Source organism: Pleurodeles waltl, chromosome 7, assembly GCF_031143425.1.
Source record: "Pleurodeles waltl isolate 20211129_DDA chromosome 7, aPleWal1.hap1.20221129, whole genome shotgun sequence".
Taxonomy (NCBI): Eukaryota; Metazoa; Chordata; class Amphibia; order Caudata; family Salamandridae; genus Pleurodeles; species Pleurodeles waltl.
In genome coordinates, this window is record NC_090446.1 from 574,173,630 (window position 1) to 574,196,201 (window position 22,572).

Consider the following 22,572-nt stretch of genomic DNA (forward strand, 5'->3'; position numbering starts at 1 on the left):
TTGGGAAAATCCGTGCCAGGAGGCCCCATAACTGGGCACGCTTTCTGACACTACAGTGCCAGTGGGCCACGATTACATTTTTACACTGAGGAGCCAGCTAGGTATCTGCTGCCGGAAATCATGCATTGAGACCCAAGCGCCTTGAGACCCTGCCCGGTGAGTAGCGCGTTCAACAAATTATTGATTGATTGATTTATAATAACCTTTAAATCGGGTGGGGGGACTGCGGGTTTGGCAGACAGGACATCCACCAGTGTTTTCCAGATTCCATGCATCTGCCAACTCTTCAATGGCCTCCTAAGAGAGATACAGACTTGCGAATTTCAGCCAGTTGAATCATTTCATGCAGCGACATACCAAACGGAAAAGCATTCTAATCAGAAAAGCGACCTTGCTTATTTGTATGCAGTAAATTTAAAAAGCAAACCTTTTGCTCTCTGCGCTTCCACTGAGGTGTCTGAAGAAGGGCTTGACAGAGGCCAAGTGTAAGCTTTTGGTAAATGAGGGTTTGCTGGCCCTGCATTATTCATCCTAGATATGCCACTGGGTAGCACTAGAGGGTGGACAGGCACTTTTGGGGGGGATTTCAAATTCAGGCGGTCACAATTTAGGGCTGCTGCTGCTTGCTTCAATCTGTTGTGTCTGACTCAGTAGCGCAGGAGTTTGCACCTCAATCACAGATGCATAAAGGGTCCGTTCAGGACTCAGAGGTTCATTTCAGAGAAGGAGAGGGGCAGATAGTTCATATCAGTTTATTCATTCATCTGGCACTATGTATAAAAGTTTTTTTGTCTCTAACATAACCACTGTCTGTCTAATGTAGGGAGGTATTGGGGTTTTTACTCTTAGCCCTTCTAGACATTGGATGTTCCCTGTGGACATCTGACAGAGCTTCCAGTTTATCTGTCGGGGTCATCCTGATCCGTGTCCCTGTGCCTGGTAAAGCCCGCTCTAGGGGTTTTTGGGGTAGGGGTGGTGAGAACAGATTATGGGGGAGGATTATTACCAAGTGGAGATTATCAGTTTACCTCTTTGGTTAACTAGCTACGCCTCAGCCACATGAGGCAGTGGGTATCTAAACAAATATTCATTTGAATGGATATGAACAATACTGGCTCTATAGACATGTCATTTTACACAAACAATTTAGATCGCTGTTGTTTATTCATTAAGTTTATAACAACATTAAAATTAATGCCTGGTAGACGCACAAACGATAGATAAAAGAAATAGAAATGCAAATTATTCATTGGACCTATAAAAGTAATACAAACTTTCAAAAAATCAAAGCATTTGCGTGTCACAGCATTGTCCGATTTCAACAAAATAGATGCATTTTGCTGACCACTGTCAAGGTTATACAGTTTGCGTTCCCAGGCGCACACTCTATCCTTCAATCCCCCCATCCCTCCTCTATTCACAAGTTGCAAACCCAGCTGGGCTGACTCCATGTTTCTCCTGTCCTCGGGTCATCAAGTGTTCCTTTTACTCTGTAACTACGGTGGAGCGATGCTTCAAGTTCTGTTGAGCTATATACGTGGTTGTTGCTTCTTACTTCGCAAAGGAAGTTCTGCAAACTCGTTGCAAGAACGTTTTAAAATCATGTAAGTGTTAGATCGAAATCTTTTGAAAGAAAGGAGTGCAAGAGTCCGCCGAACGGATTTTTTTTTTTTATCCGACGTTCAGCAAGCTGTAACACAGCATGTGCATCACTCCTTGGAACAGTATCCATCACAAAACATCCTGTACATTGGGACCAGAGGACATGATGATCTGCTACTGCTTTTCCTATTGGTCAGAAACGAATGCAGCAGACACTCTGCCTTGTTTAACTGATTCGTTGCAGTGAAGACTCGGCATTCTGCTGGATATTTGTAAATGGATAGTTCCCACCTTAAAATATCGCTGAGGTGCATGAGCGGATCTGGAGATCGTTTCATTGCAGTCTCCTTCGTGCCACTAGGAGACATTGTGCGGCTGAGCGTTGGCTCCACACCACTCCCGAAGTGACAGAGCAGCCCCTTAAGTGCTGGCACTGCACACTGATGTCATTTACTTTCTTGCTATACCTTCTGGCACAGACTTTGTATGTTTTACCACGACTTCCAAAACATTTTCAAATCGATCTTCCCACAAAAAAATGCCAGGTTTCAAGCCATTCTACAACAGCAAGAAGATGATGTTGGTAACAGACTCTCAACAAGCATTTGCAATGCAACGGGTCTCGCGTTTGCTCATGTTAGAGCTGATCGCTTTGTAAACTCCTAACCCGACTTTTCATCTATCGGCAAAAGTGCTTTTATGTACGTAACCCGAAAAAGTGAAATTAACTGTGTAAAGCGCTTGACTTCTGCCAAGCTAAATCGCGCTAGGTAAATAGAGAAAAAGCAGTCCACGAGCCGGACAGAAAACAGCGAGCCTCGCATGTTTTCTGTACTTGGTCGCTGCGCTCGAGGAGGGCTAGCCACCGGAAAAGGCATGACGTGTGCGTGCCTTCGACTAAGGAAAAGCAAGCAGATTTTACTAGGCAAGCCCACGAACCAATGAAAAACACTGACGTGATGTCGACAGGGCTCCGAGCCCTTTTCTAATACCTAAAGCGTCTTGCTGCGATACGCAGGCCGACCCTAAAAAGTGCGTCTTTGGTGTCTGGGCTTGGGTCACAACTCCAGTCGTGTGCTTAGTGCGCCCTCATGCGCTCAAAGGTGATTAGAGGCTGACAGGCAAAGTTATATGTTGCTGAATGCAAGCAGAAGTCACGACCTTGGTATAAGTCCTATTCCAGGGCGTGGGCCTGGAGTCTGTCCGAGGTCGCTCCCACAACTATTTAACTTCATGCTTACCCAGGTAAGTCAAACTCCAAAGACAAGCCGCCAAACAAAGTGAAGTGGGGCTTTATCTCATTCCACTACTCCAAAGAGAAGGCACAAGAGCATTACAAGATAAGTTGCAATCCTTCAAAGTCACCCGGCACTGATTCCTCAGTTGATCCTGATGTGCCTCAAATTTACCAGGCTGTTGTCAGCCCTGCGGAAATCGAGGTCTTCAAAGAGGCCATGTTGCAAATGTTAAATGTGCTAAATGCTCCTTCTAACGTGTTCTCGGCCTCACAGAGCCACAGGGCCCTCCACGGGGTCACCCCCAGCAGTATCCTCCCCGGCCCAGTGTGTCCCCTTGGGATCCATTACTGGGCCCATAACAACTCTGTACAGACTTCCACATCAGTCCCACGAACCAAGCTTGTTCCAACCAACCCGGTGCCATTGCTGATGGCACTGGAGGGTGATCCAGTGCTGATGCTAATTTCAGACCCTGAACTGGACTGATGTCTTGCTACGGAATTACAAAAGTGCAACTGGTAGTCATGCAGTCTGGGTCTCACATTGCAGCTACCATCAGAGACTCTCCTAGCTTTTGGTTCTGACTCCGAATCTGAGCCCAGCTTGGGCACAACGACAGCAGAATGCCCCCCTCAATGTTAATGATGATGCTGAAGAGAAAGGCTTGCTCCCCCCTCATAATACTTGTGAGGCCATATATCTTGATTTACAAAATGCCTGTGGGCTTGATACCTACCTGAGAGAGAAGTTGACTTCCTACATGGGCTACCAGTGGAAGAGAAAGTCTAATTTGCACTGGTGGTTCAGAGCACAGCCGCCAAAGAGACCTAAATTAATGCTTTAACAAGTATTATGTAGCCTAGGCCAGCAACATCTGAGCCACTGTTTTTATTTAATGATGCCTTTCCAGATACTCTGAGGGCTACTTGGTAGAAAATCATGTTATTGTCTTCCTGTGAATTAGTAGGCGGACAGATGTCAACGACTGGCTCCTGGTGATCCAGATTTTGTCACCCAAATCCAGAGAGCCTTGTTGTCCAGTCTTTAATTTGTAAAGTGATTCCAAATTAATTTCCAACCCCTCCTATAAATGAAGACTCCAAGAGGATTGATGCTTTTGGTGACAAGTGCACGTTTTCCTCCACCAGTCTGGCACTGCCATCTGTAAACAAAGAATGCTTGCTGGCTGCTACAGCCATGCCCTTTGGGCCAAGGCAAGCAAAATCTTGCTGGCAGTCCCAGAATATCTTAGGGCTTGTTTCACCCTTATGATACATGATGGGTGGGAGACAGGCAACAATGTTATCCACGCAAACCTAGATGCCACTGATTGCCTGTGCCATCCTTGGGTTCCAATGTTGTCCTTTGTAGACAGCCCTGGTTGAGGTCCATTGGATTCCCTAGCAACACACATGCCTCCCTAATGGACATGCCCTTTAATGGGTGCCACCTTTTTGGAGAGAAAGCAAATTCTGCTTTTGAATGCTTTAAAGACAGCAACACTTCAGTGTGTCCCTTGAAGCTGTTGACCCTGCAAGACAGGTTCCACATCAGTTCTGGAAGTTCAGAGGTTATTCCAGAGGTAATCCATGTAGGCAGAGACAGTCTTCTCAGCCAGTGATTCACCATACAACATTCATGTAGAAGCAGGTGTAGCAGGTAACAAGCAAGTCAGCAGAGGCATCAGTCTACCAATTGCCCCCCCCTTTTAGAATTGCTTTAGTTTGCCCTTAGTGGCTCATTCCTAAGAGGTGAACCACGGAATAAAATCTTCCCGGGTTAGTGATCTATCACATCTGAGAGATGGGTTTTACAGAGTCTTCAAAATGGCTATGCCCTGCCTTTTCTCTCCTCCCCACCTACTATCCCGCTCACACCATTATGAGTTTTGAAGGAGCATGTGTTCATCCTGCAAAAAGAGGTACACATATTTCACTCCAATGGTGTCATCGACAGGGTACTGGACTAACAAAAAGGCAGGGATTGTTTCTCTTGCTATTTCCTTATGCCAAAAAGGACAACAACCTCAGGGCTATCTGTGACCTGCAACCCCTGAATGCCTTCTAGTGGAAGGACAAATTCAAAATTCTCACGTTAGCCCAAATCATGTCTCTTCTGAACCCAGGTGACTCGAGAAATTTCAAATAACTATTATGCACTTTAACAGGCATTATCTGTGGTTCAAGGCAGGCCTGAAGCATTTTCAGTTTGCTGTGCTCCCCTTCAGCATCACCAAGGTTCCTCTGGTTTTCACAAAAGGGAAGCAGTGGTCACTGCCCAGTTTAAGAGATCAGTAGTCCCTATATTACTGCACCTCGATGACTGGCTGCAGAAGGCAGGCTCTACATAGTCAGTCATGGTCCTCCCCTGGACAACAGCAGAACTCTTGACATTTTCGGGGTTCGCTATAAATGAGCCAAAGCCTCACCTGATTCCTTCTCAGAGGCTTCCATTCATGGAGGTAATCCTCGGCTTGGTTGAGTTTATGGTGCATGGGAGCTCTGCTATGAAAAAATATTTGGACCCACTCTGGCACATGAGGGAATCTGTGTTTAGATAGAATATCCATAAAAAAGAGCATTAACAAAGGTAAGTAGCTTTTCATCTGTGACAAAACAGGCACAGTTCAGTTGGTAAGTTCTTCTGTCTCCATATACTCATAAAGTTGTGGCTTACCAAGCAGAGTAACTTTTACTCCTTATTTCTCAGAGTGGCCATCAAGGTATTACACTGTAGACATGAGAACCACGTGAATTGTCTCTTTCCTTGAAAAATCTCAAAGGTGTTAAACAGCAGGCACTTTGATCTTTTGAATAGCAACTTTAAAAAATGCTCCACCAGATCTGTCGTGTCAGGCACTGTAACTTTCTAAACTTCTTCTTAGTATGCGTTTATTAGGTTTGTCTTTTCCACTAGAAGAGCTGTACATAGTTATCATATTGCTCATACGGGAATTGAATGACGCTTGGTTACATTAAATCCAAGGGTATCATCTATTGTAGATTGTGGCTAAGACAAGAGGCAAGACATAATGGAATAATTAGAGTGAATACATTGCTGGATACTAAAATACTATATACTATATATGCTGGAACGGTGGATTCTATGTCCTGGTGCATTGTGGATTTCCAATGAGGTATCACAAGTTACCTTGAAAGTGAAAGCCATTTGAACAGAAATAACTTGTAGTGTCCTAATCCAAACTCCAGCTAGCAAGTGTATGGACTGCATGTGAATCTACAACACTAAAGCTGCAACCAAATTGTAACAGGTAAGTAAAGTTTTCCTATATACATAGGAACAGTGGAGATACACACTATTGATCACTTGAGATTCTAGTTTATGTTCAAAAAGCTGAAAGTAAGGTATGTGGTGCAGTTATTCGAAGAGGCTATTCCAGTAATGGAAGTATTTTTAAGCTTGCAGATTTGGAACTCTTTGGGGTTGGTGTTTCCACAAGGAGGGCAGTGGAGTTAAAAAGTAATCAGGCTATACATTATGTGATGAAATAAGTTGGAGAGAGAGGTTCCATGTAGCATTTGAAGACTAATGTTCAGAATCTGTGTTCGACCAGGGTGTGTGTTACGCATAGGGCACACTTTCCTTGTTTGCCCCAGGGGCACTGAGTGCAGACTGGGAGAGAGCGACCTATTATAGTGAATGAGATGCCCCAATGGCAGCTGTGAACTTGCACTGCCCTGGGGGCAGCGCGTTCAGTGAAACATAGAATGGATGCTTCAAACCTGCTGTTTTGCTCTGTGCAGGCCACAACCTGCCTGCACTTTACAGAGGGGTTAGAGATCCTCCTGCAGGCAGGTGCAGTGAGTGACTACAGTCACCTGCTGGGGGATGTCTGGGGCATCCATGAGACCACCTTTAACCCCTTGAGAGGGCTGCCTTCTGGAGGCGCAGTGACAGTGTGCCACTTTTTTGTGGGATACTGTGAGTGTGCCATCTGAGGGCCTGTTTGCATCTGCGCCCACATCTATAATACAGGACAAAAGCAAAGAGATTCCCTTGTTTGCATGGGGCTACACCACCATGCAGCTTTTTGAATGCCCTTTCATTATAGTGCTGGTTCTACATGTGCATTATTGCAGAAGGAGCTGCACGGGTATCTGCAGCCCATTCTGTAATACCATTGTACCCCGGGGACACACAAAGCAGGTGTACACGCCCGGTAAGCCCCAGGGCACAATGTAAAATATGGCCCCTGATGTTTGCCTGTGGGCAGAAGATAGTGAGTTGTCGATCAGGGATAAAGAGGGCACTAGAGGTTAAAGAATGACTTTGGACCTTATTTAGAGTTTGGAAAGAATCAAAATGTGACGGATATCCCTTCCACAGTATTATAAGTGCAATGGCTTTTTATGCGCTTGTAATATGGCAGATGGGATACCCCCACATTTGTGATGAAGCATCCCATCTGCCAACCTCTAAATTATGTATTTTGTTCAAGAAGGGTAAAATGAGTATTGGCAGGAAGGATGGTGTTGAATCTCTCTAACATTTAGTAACTGGAACTTGGAAGCTGAGGTGGTGGAGGAGATGGAATTTAGCCTAATGAAGGAGTTAACCAACACACTAGGTTTCCATTCAGAGGGCGAGGGATTAAGGGTATTGGAAAGAGGGGACAGTTGGGTTGATTGAAAGGTTGGAGCAGGCGTGGCCCGGAAGATGCAGCCTTTAGTCTTGGTTGCCCATGTATTTTGGGCAAACCATCCTATGTTGGATGACTCTGAGGCATTTGGTTATTTTGGCTTCAAGTCTGCTTGAGGAGAGAAAGGAAAAGAATCACAGTGTGCCGTCTGCGTTTTGGTTATACGGAACACTGAAGTAGGAGATGTTGTCACCAAGGCAAAAAGGCAAAGCATTTTAGAGCTGCACCTGCCACGCCTGTGGAGTTCGTGGTTGTTAGCATGGTTGGGTGATCATCAGTGATGAAAGCTGCAACCTTATATGAGTATCCGTGTAGAGGACAAGTTTTTGCGGATGGCAGATGTAGGCAGGTTGGATACATACGTGATGGCCACCTCGGTTGAGTGATGTTAGTGAAAGCTAGTTTGTGATGGACTAATGAGATTGTGAGTGGATAAAAATATGGTGAGTCTATTGAAAACAAGCTTCAGAAATGTTAGGAGGGCACGTGAGTTGAGTGCACTAGCTGATCACAAAGGATAGGTCAACTGCTTGTGTCTGTTTTTTGTGCAAATAGATGTAAAACAACCACAAACTTTAAAACATCAAGAGGACAGTTCCTGGAGAATTGGAAGTAGGAAGCGAGGAAAGGCAGATAAGGATTCTGTAGGAAAAGTTAGTGACTTGATGATTTTGAGTAAAATCTCGTCTCCGCACAGGCCGATGCAGCGGAGTGGCGCCAGTTCCAGTCAGATCTGCAGACGGCCGTGGCTGTGGCTGATGACTTCAAGATGGAGGCAGAGGAGCAGCTGGCAGCCACCCGGGAGCAGCTGGTGGACGTGCAGCGAGAGGTTGAAGGGCTAAAGGCAGAGATGAAGCAACAGCAGGCCCGGCGGCTGGGGTAAGAGGCTAAGGCACAGCATGCTTGGAGGCAGATGCCTAGAAAGGGAATGAAGACATAGTTTATATGGAGTCCAGATACAAATGAAGAGTCAATCCAGAGGAGGTCATTTGCAGATCCTTCATCCGAGTAGCTGTCGGCTGACAAGTGCTTCTGAAAGTGTAGTAAGGTTGTGATAAAGTCATTACTGTTTACTAAGAACCCTATTGTCCAATTTCATTTGTACCCAGCTTGGACACACTTGACGGTACCGAGAGGAGTCGGACTCTGGATGGCAGGAAAATGCCAAAAACCCTCACTGTGACACCCTTGGCTGTGAATGGTACAGCCCAAGTCAAGGTAAGCTACCCCTCTGTAGCAGTGGAGCCTTCCATAGCGCTGAAATCTTGGCCCCGGGCTATCTGGGGTGTTGGGGTGGGGTGATGAAAGATAGAGGTGAAGATATCAGTCAGCCTTAGAAGGTCAACTCCCTGTACCTCAAATTGTTCTTGATACGAGATTGATTCCTGCCAAAGTTCAGTGCTATTGCATAAATATATTGCTTAAGAAGGTACGTTCCTATGTGAAATATTAACTGTAAATTATCAGTAATCCATACAATCCTAACAAGTGTGCCTTCTTTTTGGATCAGGATAATGTGGTGAAGTCGAGCAGCGCACGGAACTTTTCTACTCAGGAGAGAGAGCAGAAGAGTTTAACAGGTGAGGACCCGAGCCTAGCTAAAGGAACTATCTCCCGCCCAAGAGCCCACTTCACATGCTGCTCCAACCACTCCTTTATTCCTGGGAACAACCTCGGCCCTGAGGGGCCCGCCTCACAAACGACACCACTCAGACTCCAACCCTGGATGAACCATCCTACACACTGACCCTCCTGTGTAGCCAACCTTGCACACAACGGATCCCTGTGCCCGAGGAACATTTTACACGCTGTTTCGCCCACGGAAATCTACTTTGGAGTGACCTCCTGATGCAAAGCTACAGTCATGCCAACCCTACACAGAGACCACCTTACATGTTGCCCCATCTATGACAAGCAGCTGTGGACAGACCACATCACAGTTTCCCACCCTAGGGAAACACGATATCTTAAGGGGGGACACACTCACAGTCTGCTGCACGCTTGGAAGTAAAACTGTGGCGCAGCCACCCCACACACTGCTGCAACCATGGCAACCACCGCTACCCAAGCAACCACCTCACATCCGGCCTAGCCTAGAAAAAGTAGGTCTGGAGAGACCACATCACTCAGTGCCCTACTCCTGTCCAGACCTGTGGCAGTGGGTCCAGTGTTTTGGTGGGCGGGAAATGTCTTATGTTGGCAGCAGTGGAGTACGCAGCAAGCAGCCTGTCAGTATTCTCCAGCCTGGCTTGGCGATTCGACTTGATGTTTGATTTCATCAGACACTAAGACGAGGTTTATCTGTGCAAAGGGAGGCGCGAGGATGAAGATAATACTCACAGCCCTTCCTCAGGGAGCGTTGGATAAGAACGCTTAGCGCGAGACCATTAACTCTCCTGGGTCAGATGATCGAGGATTAGGTGAATCATGCTGGCAAATCAGAACCAAGAACATCAAAGCAGGAGAAACAGGGGCACCCTGCACCCCTCATACCAGCCGATGCCCTCTCTAACTCAGTTATGTGTTGTTACTCAGTGTTACCTTCGGTTCATCACTTTTATTATGCAGTTTTCACACTATTTCCCGGTGTTGTTGCAACTCTGTATTCTATAGTGCCTCACGGGTGCCCACGGTTGTTCAGCGAGATTTGCTTTTTTATTTCTCTATCATCAATTTTCACCGGCAGAAGGCCATTCTATTGTAAATTAACTTCAGTTAGTTTGTGAATGTTACACGCTGTTTTCCACTATTGGCTTATCTTCTGTCCCCCTCTCTGTTTGGGGGCTCTCACATTCATTCTTGGTTCCTTCGCAGATGCCCGCGGGTCATTATCCATCACCTACCGGGGGGAGCGCGCCACCAGACCTAGCTCGACGGATGCCAGCCAGCTAACTGCCAGGTAGGTGGTTTTCTTAAAGTTAAAAAGGTTATTTATGACCAAATCATCCATCAAACACGCATTTAATAGCGTGGCAAGTGACTGACTTTCCACAGCCATGACGACCCCGTAGAAGCACCACTGTAATATGACTGACCCTGCACCCCAATGAGCAACATGTGACTATCGATTCAGCGTTACCAAAAGCAACATGCTGACTCTCTTCCAACCCCGACTGCCTCTTTGCTACTCTCCTGACGTTTCAGAGTGACTGGCCCCGTTGCTTGACTAACATAGCCGCTTAACACAGCTTCGACGCGACGACGCGTTTCTGGACCCTGTAGGATTCCAGCCCTCGCCATTGCGGGTAATTAGTTTCCTCGCTGAACATAATCCGCGAGGTCTGGGAAAACCTCAAATCCCCCGATATTTAGCTCTAACCAAAAAACACTTTCCATGTGTGTGTTTGCTCCCCTGCACGACGGGTCCTGCTGGCATACCGTGCATGGGCGCGCTTGCGTCCTGCGTCACGTGCCACCTCAGAAGCAAAGCTGTGGCTGACTTGCCCGGTATCTTCAGCCGGTGATGGTCACCGACACTAGTTTCTGGGCATCAGGCCATCACCTGTATCCTCATCAGAGTTTGAACCCGAGGAAGAACGACAGAAAGGCCGAAAAAGAAGCAGAGAAAGATTGGAGAACTATAATAGAGAAAGAGAAGCTGAAAAAGATTTTGCACAATTGAGCTAATGATAGGGGGAGAGTAGGGTGGTGGATGAAAGAAGCAAGAGGTGAAATCAAAATGAAGATTAAGCGGCCTTGGTGATCCACAGCGGACTCCGAACACATTGTTGTTGTTATTATTATTCTTACTGTGATTTTTATTGTTTTTAGTTTTACAAATTAAGCATCACTGACCTTGCAGTTCTTAATTGTTAAAAACATAATAAATGGCAGGGGTATAACGTTCTTCTAAACGGTCCATTGCCGATTACCACTCGAGAAGGCAATATTTGGCCAAATAATGCAAAACAGGGCAGTTTAAAAGTTAGTGCAGTGCTGCAGGATTGTAGGCCTGAGAAGGAAAGGGTGGGGGCAGTAGCGAAGTCTCGTTCAGCAACCTAGAACAATTGCCTGCGCTTCCATTAGTACAGTTAATAGCTGGTAATTTTACTGTAAAATCGTCTTCTCCGTTAGTGTCCTTGGAAACTCCATCCCTCAGGCAGAAACTGTTTCTCCACAGGTTTAGAGAAGGGAGAGCAGGTGGTGTACAGTGATTAAGGAGTGAAGGCCATGGAGGGATCATGGTTGGGGTCTTGCAAAGTTAGTGTGAGGGTAGAACTGAAGGGCAGATTAACAACACGTTAATAGTGGTCAGAACTCCATGGCCTCCCTGAAGATGAAGGATGACCCTGAAATCGAACAACGTTTCTCTGTACTTGGTCCCAAGCCCTCACATTGCACCCCCGCCCTCTGCCACCACACGGGCAGTAGAGTCACTAATACACAAGGACCCATGGTGACTTAGGGCCAAGTGTCATATAACTTGAGAACTGTGCACGTTCTGGGAAGGGAGTGGACAAATTCCAATACTGATTATCGTATCGACTCTGTGCCTGATGCAGGTCTTCTTACTAGTCCAGGAAGACGTCCATTTCTGTGATTTTGTCTTGCCTTTGGTTTCTTTCAGTGACAAATGGGCAGAAGATTCGGAGGCATTCTTCCGGCGCTATGGAGGATCAAAAAGGGGGATCTTCCTCCGGTGGTGTCAAGGCAGAACGGAAGGCTACAAGGTATGTTGTGCGGTGTCCCCCTAATACACGGGAGTGTCCTTGATGGACTGCATCACCTATTAATCCACTCATAAAAACAAAAAAAAACTAGAGAACCACTTCACACAGTTCTCCACTGGTGGGAACACCCTCGTTAGTCTGAAATTCCTTAAATATTTTGGTGTTTTCACACAATTAGGGGCAGATTTAAGATCCCCTGGTGCCTCCTTGTATCCAGTATCATTACCAGTACCTTAGTATCATTTTTTTACTGCTAGTGTGGCCCAACGAGGCCAAAATCGCTGCGCCAAATTGACAAAGTGTTGCAGTGCATGCATTGCGCCACTTTGTAACCCTTTGTGCTACATTATGCCTGTTTCAAGCATAATGTATGCAAGGAGGCACTCCCCATTGGGGGGGGGAGCGAAAAATGGTGCAAAGAAATCTAACAGATTTCTTTGCGTCATTTTTTCAGCACTTTTAATGTCTACTCAGAGCAGATGTTAAAAGGAGACCCACCATTGTTTACAGTGGGCCTCAATGGGTTTTGCAGGATTAGCGTCAACATTTTTGACGCTAATCCTGCAAAGCTCCAGACTAGAGTCAAAAATGTTGACGCTAGTTCCCCAACTACCGTCATGATGCGCCGTATCTTAGATACAGCGCACACATGGTGGTGTTGGTGGGGCGCTAAGGGATACAACAAAAGTGGCGCTGCACTAGTTGCAGTGCCACTTTTCTAAAATCTGGCCCTTAGCTTCTAACACAGAGATCATGGTAAGCAAAGCATCAGTCAAGAATTTGGAGAGCATCCCCTTATTCTCATCTTTGCTGATAGCAAGATCCTTTTCAATCTCTTCTGGTTCATGATCACACATCATCATACCACTGCTGGTGAATAAGCTGGGCCTGTGGCTACTTCTGAAGTAAAACATAGTAACTCTGCTTTACTAGAATGTGAACATCTAAATATAAAAAGTGAAACTCAGTCTGCTTGACACATACATCTTGTTGTGTATTAAGATTAAGCATGTGAAACTTAATATTTACATAAATTGAAGGCAACGTACAGTAGTGCACAGAAATGTTTGTTATACAAGGAAACAAAAGACCGTCTAGGAGTACGTTTACCTAACAGGCGGAGTTGCAGTGAGATATGGCCTCAAGATGCACAGCACAATGTGGAGATTAAGCCTAGTGTACCAGTTACTCAGTCGATTATCCCCTCCTTCAGTTGTTACCACAAACCACAGGAATTCACCTTCTTTCCTTTCTCCAGTCAGCCTTTCAGCTGCCCTTGTGGGCTGAACTTCACTTTCTGCCAGTATCCATATGTGCAGTTTGGATTGGCTATGAACCAGCGATATGGAGGAATTTCATTAGATGGAAAATTAAGGTTTCGTGAATGTTAACTTCCTTGGGCACTCTGGAGTAAGGACATTAAACACCAACAACTCCATCTGGAGGAGGTTCTGTAAATCCCACCCACTCCTAAGGAGTTTAGGGCTGAGGTGCCACGGGCATGACTGGCCAGTACAGAGGTCAGTGTACTACACAGAAAGATTCCAAGAACGGAAATGTCTGAAGTATACTTCTAACTGCAGATTCCTCACCTTAGATTACTGTCAAGGGTCTAGACTGGATCTGAAAAACCTTTCCATGGCAGTGCTCCCACGCACAGCTAGGTGGCACCGTGCAACTCAGATTGACTTCACATCGCCCTGGAAGTGATGGAGCAAAGGCACATATAAGTGCAGACATCAGTTCCTGTCTTTCTGGATGAGGGGCTCTGCTTGTGTTGTTTATTGTCTATTTTCTAATGGCTTCTAATGGTTTCAAAAGTGTGCTAGAGAATGATGTCGCTACCCAAGACTACAGGTTTTAAGCCATGCTGCGACTACAGGAATCTGATGTCAGTCACTGACCCACACCAAGAGTGTTTTTGGTGTTTGGTCTTCAGATATGACTCTAAATCAATCATGAGATAAGTGGGCCCTCATACACCTGAAGATGATTAATGACCTGGAAATGAAGAAGTACGTTGCCAAATACAAAAAGAAGTATGTTGCCAAATTCAAAAGGCGTTGCATCACTTGCATAGGTCCCACTCAAGGCCCAAGTCGCAGCTTCAAACTCAAAAGTGGTGCCCAAGGCCACTCCCATGACAGCTCAACTTTGCACTCGAAGTCCTCCTGTAGTTCTAAGTGCAAGCATAAGAAAGCAAAGCAGGATTTGACAACATCCTGCCACTCTGACTACAAAAGGAAAGACCCACGGTATTGAGATGCAAATCATACCCATTGAGTTCACCAGTCACTGAGCCGATGCCTTAGCTCATCCTGCCACACCCCTCAGCCAGTGTCTATCTACCCTGCAACAGTTTGCAGCGTTCAAGGAGGTCATGCTGCCAATTTTCAGAGCATTTCCTGTTCCCTCTGACATGCCTTTTTGCACCACCTGTTGGGTTACTGCTAGTAGGTCCATCTACAGAATCATCTCTGTTATGAGGCCTATAGCACCACCAACGGTACAGACTTCCACTCTGGCCAAATTAATCTATCCATATGGTTTTGACTCTGATCCTATGTCAGAGCAGTAGGCACCCCAGGGTGTTGTTGATGGCCATAGTTTCCTCCCCTCTCAAATTGATGATGCTTTGTTCCTTGATTTACAGAATGCCAGAGGGCTTGACACCTATCCTGAGACAGAGCTTGACTCGCCACTTGGACCACAGTTGGAAAAGAGGCCTCATTTGCAGTGGTTATTTGGAGGGCTGTGGCGATGCTAGAACTGCAGCTACCCTCCACTGAGACCAAAACAAAAGTTTTAACAGAGATTTGGCACACTGTGCCAGGACTTCTGAGCTCTTACTTCCTTTTAATGATGCCCTCCCTGATATTTGGCTACTTGGTTGAAGCCTTGTACTGCCGACCTGTGTATGAGTAGGTGGCCTGACTTCAGACTGGTGCCTGGTGACCCAGATTGTTTCCCAGGCACCCCACCTTAGAGAGCCTTGTGGTGCAGGCTTCAACCAGTAAGGTGAATCCAGAATTATGTTGATATGGAAACCAAGAGGCATGGTGCTTTTGGCAAGCACATTTTCTTCTGCCATTATGGCACTACTTTGTGTAAATGCTGTTTGTCTGCTGGGTAATTGCAGACTTGCCCATTAGGAGGAGAGCTGTGAGATCTTGCTGGCTGTCACAGAAGAACTCAAGGCCTCTTTGGCCCAGGTGATTCACAGTGAACAGGATGCCACCAAATACATTTATTCAGGCCTGGATTCTACAGATTGCCTGCATAGTGCAGTCAGTACCAGTGCTGCCCTTCATAGACTTGCATGGTTGTAATCTACAAGATTCTCTGGCGATGCACAGGCCCCACTTATGGATATGCCTTTTGATGGGTCCCCACTTTTCGGTGAGAAGGCAGATTCTGTGTTGGAGCACTTTCAGGATAGCAGAGCTACAGCTCATTACTTTTGGCTTTTGACACCTGCTAAACACTATCTGCGTCAATTTGAAAACTTCAAAGGCTATTCCATAGGGCTGACGTATAGACAAAGACACCATTCCCAACCAGTGATTCAGCAGACACCCAGGTCCTTTTGAGGCCAGATTGCGGGCCTGGCAGGCAGCTTCTGGGCCAGCAGGAGTTCCAGTCCTCCAGTTTCTCTTCCCCTGATGCAGCGGCCACTAAACCACTTAAGTTCTCTCTCAGTGGCACATGCTCGACCAGTGGAAGGCAGGATTTAACATTTCCTTCCAAGTTTGCCAACCATTACTTCCAACAGATGGGTCTGTAAGATAGTTTAAGGTGGTTATGCCCTGCCCACAAGCATGCAGTTATGAACATTTGTGCATTGTAGTTTTCACTAAAACACTAATTAGGGAATGCATTCCAGCTAGAATAGATCACTAGAGTCCTGTGCTCTTTTGTGTCCCAAGTTCTGAAAATGATCAGAAATGACCGAGCCCAAGTCATCCTGCTGGCTTTTGATTCGGCCAGGAGAGTCTGGAACCCAGAACGTCTGGGCATGGGCATCCGTCCTCCGATCAGACTGCTACTTTCTGAGTCCCTCCTGTCTCAGCAACAGGGCAGGGTCCTCTCCACAAATCTACACAGTGTTCACCTACAGGCATGGACATTGACCATTAGCAAATTGTCTGTGTTTTGTTTGTCACCTAAAGTGGTGGTCGTCGTCCCTGCCACCATTAACCGTTCCATTAAATTAATTCATAGTGGGTTGTAGTGGTGTCTTTTTCACATCTAAAAAGTTCCCAAGTTAGTACTCAGCACACCGTTACCAAACTTACTTACATTCCACCTCTGAGGGTCCAAAAAGAATAAAAGATAAGAAAATGACGTCCATGCTCAGCAGTGGAATTTATGTGTGGTCTGTGACTTCCGGAGCAGTTTGAAGTCAGAGCAGACCCACACAATGCCACCTAGTGATGTGCAGGAGAACTGCTATTGGAACAGTTTTCCAGATCCAGTCTGGTATCTGGGGTGCTTCTAGGTCAGGAATCTTCAGTTAAATAGTATGTCCACCAGAAAGCATTGTCAAAGATAAGTAACTTGTTAAAAGGAGCATACCTGGCACAGATCAGAAGGAATTTTATTATAATGTCAAGATAAAAATATATTAAGAAATAACAAATATCACTTTATTAGTAATTATTCAAAGTAACATCAAAATAAAACAAAAGTAAATAACTTAAAAGATGGAATGATAAACATAAATCTTTTGTGGAATAACAAAATTACTTTTCCATCTGATTGGGAAACTTTCTATAATCTAGGGGTAGGAGCCTGATTGCAGTTTCACTTAAATAAAAGACAAGAGCACATTGTCTGTACTATAAGGACTTGAATCCATTTTTCTTACAAGGAAACGCACACCTCTGTTAGCGCGTCTGACCTTAATAAGTAAACTTACAAGGGGATGCAAATAGTCGATGAACCTTTTGACTCGCAATTAAGATGTTCCCACCATAACTCCAGTACATGCAGGTCAGTAATCAATAATTAATCACTAACATCAATAATCAATAATAATTAATAGCCTTAATAATCAATGGAGTCAGTAATTGTCACACACCATGACTGAGAGGTCATGAATAACCACAACTTTTAGTAAAAGTTAGAATACTTATTTCCCTATATTAATAATGCTAATGTCACATAAAATAATCTCAACATCAAATGATAAACTTAGAGAAGCAACACTGGCTGTCCAAAGTGATGAAAGAAACGTAATCTAATTAAAGCTTGAACCACTACACATTCTAAAGTTACAGTGCAAATTAATAATAAAAACAGTTGTGCAAACGATATCAAATACATTTAGATTCAGCAAAGAAAAGACATCAAACGTTATTCCATGTAGCAGACTTTCATTAGTGAGGATCCTTATCTAACACCAGATTAGCATCAGCATATTGGGCTTCATGCGAAACAATTTAGTAAACACAAATTTGGAAAACATCTAACTATGGCTGTATCAAAATAGCGTGGTTGGTACCTAGAAATAAAAAATGCAAACATACCTCGCAAGTCACATTTGGTAATTTCTATACCTCTCCTCAAATGGATCGGCAAGCTAAAATAGTCTTCGTCACCAGGACATCAGTTCGGTCAGCAAGGCATCAGGATTCAGCATCAAAGTTCAGAAAATGCAAAGTCTTTAAGCAATAAAGTTAAGCACGTCTCTTGTCAAGACGCTCAAGAAAGTAATAGCTGTGGCAGAAAGCAAAAGCGCAATGGGTGACGTCTTCTCAGTGCAGTCCAGCAAAGTTAGATTCCCTAAAACGAATTCTCAAGTCCCTATTGGGCAAGGGATCACATGTTCACACTTTGTCCAATAAAACTAAGACATCAAATCTATGAATTCTACCACTACTCAGTTCACATGTCGCTGATTGGCTACTCTTATAATGTCTTCATCATCCGGCTCCTCAGGTAACAATAGTGTAGCAGCTTGTTCTCCAGTCAGTGTCTCCATTGTTCTCCTCCTGAGAAAGTCAGTCTTACACACATTACACTCATAATGTTAGATTAGCAAGAACAGCATCTTCTAGCAATCAGTTCTCACAAGAAAGACTTTTAGCTACAAGCACATTTAGACAGCACAGTGGAAAATCACATTTTAATTCTCTGAACAGCCATTTTATCAAACGTTAAGAAATACAGCTTGACATGAGGCTGTGTAATTAGGCCAAGACCTCCGTTAAGTTAAGGCCTACCATTAATAAAGCTAATACATAATGCATATCCCCATATGTGATGTACTATTACATTAATCAATCAAAAACTCCATATTTCTTAATAATACGCCATTAATAAGTATACTTCGTGACCATTGGCGGCCAATCATCGTGATCATATTTTCAAATGCGTGCAGTATTTACTCTATGGTATTATATTTTCTACGCAAATCCATTACTCAGAATACATGAACACTTGTTAATATTTTATTAAAACATCTGCTACAACACCTCAAAGGCTAAAGCAGTGCAGAAAGATGTGCCTCTTGGAACGTGTCCACCACCTTCTGTGATTCGCACATAACATGGGCTCTTTTACACGTCCATCACTTCATTTTAACCTAAAGGTTGAGAAGGGACAGGGACATTCGCCTACACATGGAATGGGGCTTGTATCAGAAAAGAAGTCGGCCATGCTCTCACCACCCCTGATTGGCTCATGATAGTCCCAAGAATTATTTTTAAATCTGTTTATTTAGCACGCTAGGGCTGACCTAAGGCATCCTGCTGAATGTTCAGGCTGACTCTACAAGGGCATGCTCCATGCGTGGCAGCTTCTACACCACTGTGTGTACCCACGTACAAGGTCATACTAATGAGATCTTCTTTTGGCAGGCTGTACAGGTCAACAAGAGCCTAGACAGAGCACGTCCAAGATGCAGGAAGATCTGAAAACGGGGCTGAGTATTAGAGTTCCTGTTTATCTGTAGAACTGTCGATTCTAGAAAACTTCTTGGTGCTAAAAACAGAAACCAATTACAGCAGCTTTGAGAGTATTGGTCAGCATTTTATGCCTTTTTACATTTTCTTAAAGGCTTCTCTGTTGACACGTGGAGCTACATCAAAAACACTGAATGATGTTGCAGGATTATTGGAATGCTGGAAACACATTTGAAAGACGTACCACCGTTCCCAGTTATTCCTGTAATGATTCACCTTCTAGGGCTGTGAGTCAGAGAACAGAGGTATCTGATAGATGTACACAGCAGATGGCCGATTGGTGTCAAAATTCAACTCCACTGGTTCTCAGTTGACTCGGGAGGCTGACAGCTCCTCATTTATGAGAATCTAAGTATGAAGCAACGGAACGCTGCGCAGATTTCCTGCTGAAGATTAGAGTAGGTTTACTCCCCTCACCACCTGAGCTGTGGCTGTGTCTTTGTCTGGTGACCTGCAGGACTGAGTGTGTATTGGTCACTTGTAGAGAGCATGTGGAAAGGCAAATTCTCCATTTAATTGTATATTGCAGACAATACAGAAGAATTCACTATGAATTACGCATCAATCCAGACATCTACAGGATTGTTCTTTTTAGTTACCCAGAGAGGAGCGCAGTAAACACATTCCCTCTATGACACTTGCATAAAGCTGAGCAGGGCTGGCACGTCTGGACAGATTACTGAAATCAAGGTCACTGTGTAGGAACCATTTTTTTAACTCTAACCTTCCAGCGCAGCCAGTTTAGCTGAAATCAGCAAAGTGACATGTTATTAAGTATCTACATTGTTGCCTTAGCCAGGGCCCTTAGCAATACAACATTTGGCAAGGTGCATGCAGACTACTTATAAGTAAACATAACTGCAGACTGGCACCAGAGCTGCATCGCCCTTGGTTTAAAAAAATAGCACCCACGTCACCCCTTCTCTCATCTGTGTGACAGCTTTGCACGTACATCAGTAATTAGCGCAACAAACTCTATGCAGACATAGTTTAGAGTGTCCATCCATCATTTTATTGTCAGTATTCAAGTGATACTGTAGTCTCTGGGGAACAAAAAGAAAGGATATGCTCTCAGGCAGTTAACCACCCAGAAGTCATCACTCATCCCATTGAGTTAAAAAGTAAACAGAACATCACCCGCATAACGTGGAATGCTTCATCATAGGATCTGTTTTTCACCAAAGACGGGTGCCCTTGTCCGTCCCTGGCGGGCTCCACTGTATCTCTGGCATTTTTTTGGTAAATCCATTAGAGGTCCAAAGTAGCTGTGGAATCCTTGTGTTTTAAGCCTCCCACCCCTAAATTCATTAAACAGCGATATAGGTGTAAAAAATGAAATTTTGTCACAGTAGGTGGAAAGTGTATTTTGTATTGGTCGCACCTTTACAAAAGTTTATAAACAGGAGTGTTTCTTAGCAACTTTCATATATCTACGTGATTATCTACTTGTTGCTGTTTCCACTGCTGACACTTGGGGGCATATTTATACTCTGTTTGCGCCGGATTTGCGTCGTTTTTTTTAACGCAAAGCTAACTCCATATTTATACTTTGGCGTTAGACCCGTCTAGCGCCAAAGATCTTGCAGTTTGCGTCATTTTTTAGCGTGGACACCTACCTTGCGTTAATGATATGCAAGGTAGGCGTTCCCTTCTAAAAAATGACTCTAAGGCATGTGCGCCTTATTTGCAAAAATGACGCACGGGAGTGGGCGGGTCAAAAAAAATGCAGTCCAGCCGCTTTTGTGTCATTTTTTAACGCCTGGTCAGGGCAGGCGTTAAGGGACCTGTGGGCTCGGAAGGAGCCCAGAGGTGCCCTCCCATGCCCCCAGGGACACCCCCTGCCACCCTTGCCCACCCCAGGAGGACGCCCAAGGATGGAGGGACCCATCCCAGGGAACTTAAGGTAAGTTCAGGTAAGTATTTTTTGGGTTTTTTTTTTTGTGGCATAGGGGGGCCTGATTTGTGCCCCCCTACATGCCACTGTGCCCAAGGACCATGCCCAGGGGACATAAGTCCCCTGGGCATGGTCATTGGGCAAGGGGGCATGACTCCTGTCTGTGCTAAGACAGGAGTCATTTCAATGGGGGTTGGGAGTAAAAAAAAAATGGCGCAAATCGGGTTGAGGCGAAAATTTTGCCTCAGACCTGACTTGCCCCATTTTTTGATGCCCATGCTCCATTTTCCCCTACGCCGGCGCTGCCTGGTGTGAGTCATTTTTTTTGACGCACACCAGTCAGCTCCACCGGCTAACGTCATTCAATAAATAAGGCACCCGCATGGCGCTTTGGAATGGCGTAAAAATTTTTGACGCATAACTGCGTTGGCGCAGTTGTGCGTCAAAAAGTATAAATATGGCCCTTGGTCCCTCATAAGAAGTGGCCTCTTAATTCCATTAGAGCCAGTAACAGTATTATGATATCTGTAGGAATGCAACAGATCTCTTTACTTTCACATGGAGATCAGCTGCTGAAAACAGTCAAAATCTATGTTGAAAGTCCAGGGTTTAAATTAGAAATTACGAGGTAATCAAACCCCGAATTAACCATTCCCTCCTGGAAATTCCTAATTTCTTAGTTGACCCTCAGGGTGGAAGTCCTAACTGGTTGGGTTTCTCCAACCCCTTGGGTTACTGGTGTCGTCAGTATCTGTAACTCCAGGAATGGAAAAATAAAGGCAGTTTTCTGAGTCTCTCGTAATGAAGGCTTTAGAGTAAAGGGCATTCATTAGGACAGCTGTCCTAATCCCTTTTGCCGATTATGGCCTCTGTGGTGCAGTGCTGTTGAGTGAATAGAAAAAAAAAAGTATAACAAAAGTATACACCTATCAATTTGTTTCCTGTGAAAAGTGAGGAAGACCTAGCTAACAGTGGCATGCATTTACTGGCAAGCAGCTGTAGACAAACATTGACTCTACCTCACTCGTCACAGACAGAAGTACAGCCAGAGTTCACACACAGGTCTCTATACCAGCACATGCATGCATCTTACTCCTTCCCTTCCTGGGTGAGCAGCCTGATACAAGCAGTGTTCCTCAGAGCAGGTAAATGTACATACAACTTACTGTAGCATATCTACAGTCACATGTGTGAAACTAAATTGTAGCCAACTGCACTGATTTAACCCTTCTTCTCAGGTTTGACTATTCAATATCTTGTATCTTCATCTTGTTTTCTCTTGTTTTTTTCAGAACGTAAGGATCACAAATTTTAGCTCAAGTTGGGCAGATGGAATGGCCTTATGCGCCCTTCTCCACACGTACCTCCCTGAAAAGATCCCCTACCAAAGGTTGTTCCCGCTGGAGAAGGTGAGGAGCCCTAGGGTTCTGGAAGATCTGCTGCTCTTCTGCTAGTAACTGCAACTCAGCAGTTTGGTGTTCTTCACAAGGCTATTCCGTGAATCACCCACCTCAGAGAGTGGCTGTGCTGTCTACTGTTGAGT

General features: G+C 44.9%; 1 protein-coding gene across 4 annotated transcripts in view; it reads left to right on the forward strand.

The window, feature by feature from the left end:
• Positions 1 to 22,572, forward strand: part of LOC138304376 (cytospin-A-like) — a 167,330-nt gene that overhangs the window by 132,528 nt on the left and 12,230 nt on the right. For all 4 annotated transcript variants that reach the window (XM_069244363.1, XM_069244365.1, XM_069244364.1 and 1 more), the window contains 6 exons: positions 8,198 to 8,379; positions 8,610 to 8,718; positions 9,011 to 9,080; positions 10,315 to 10,399; positions 12,068 to 12,170; positions 22,322 to 22,438. In XM_069244363.1, coding sequence (XP_069100464.1) covers positions 8,198 to 8,379; positions 8,610 to 8,718; positions 9,011 to 9,080; positions 10,315 to 10,399; positions 12,068 to 12,170; positions 22,322 to 22,438 — 666 coding nt within the window. The remainder of the gene's footprint in view (positions 1 to 8,197; positions 8,380 to 8,609; positions 8,719 to 9,010; positions 9,081 to 10,314; positions 10,400 to 12,067; positions 12,171 to 22,321; positions 22,439 to 22,572) is intronic.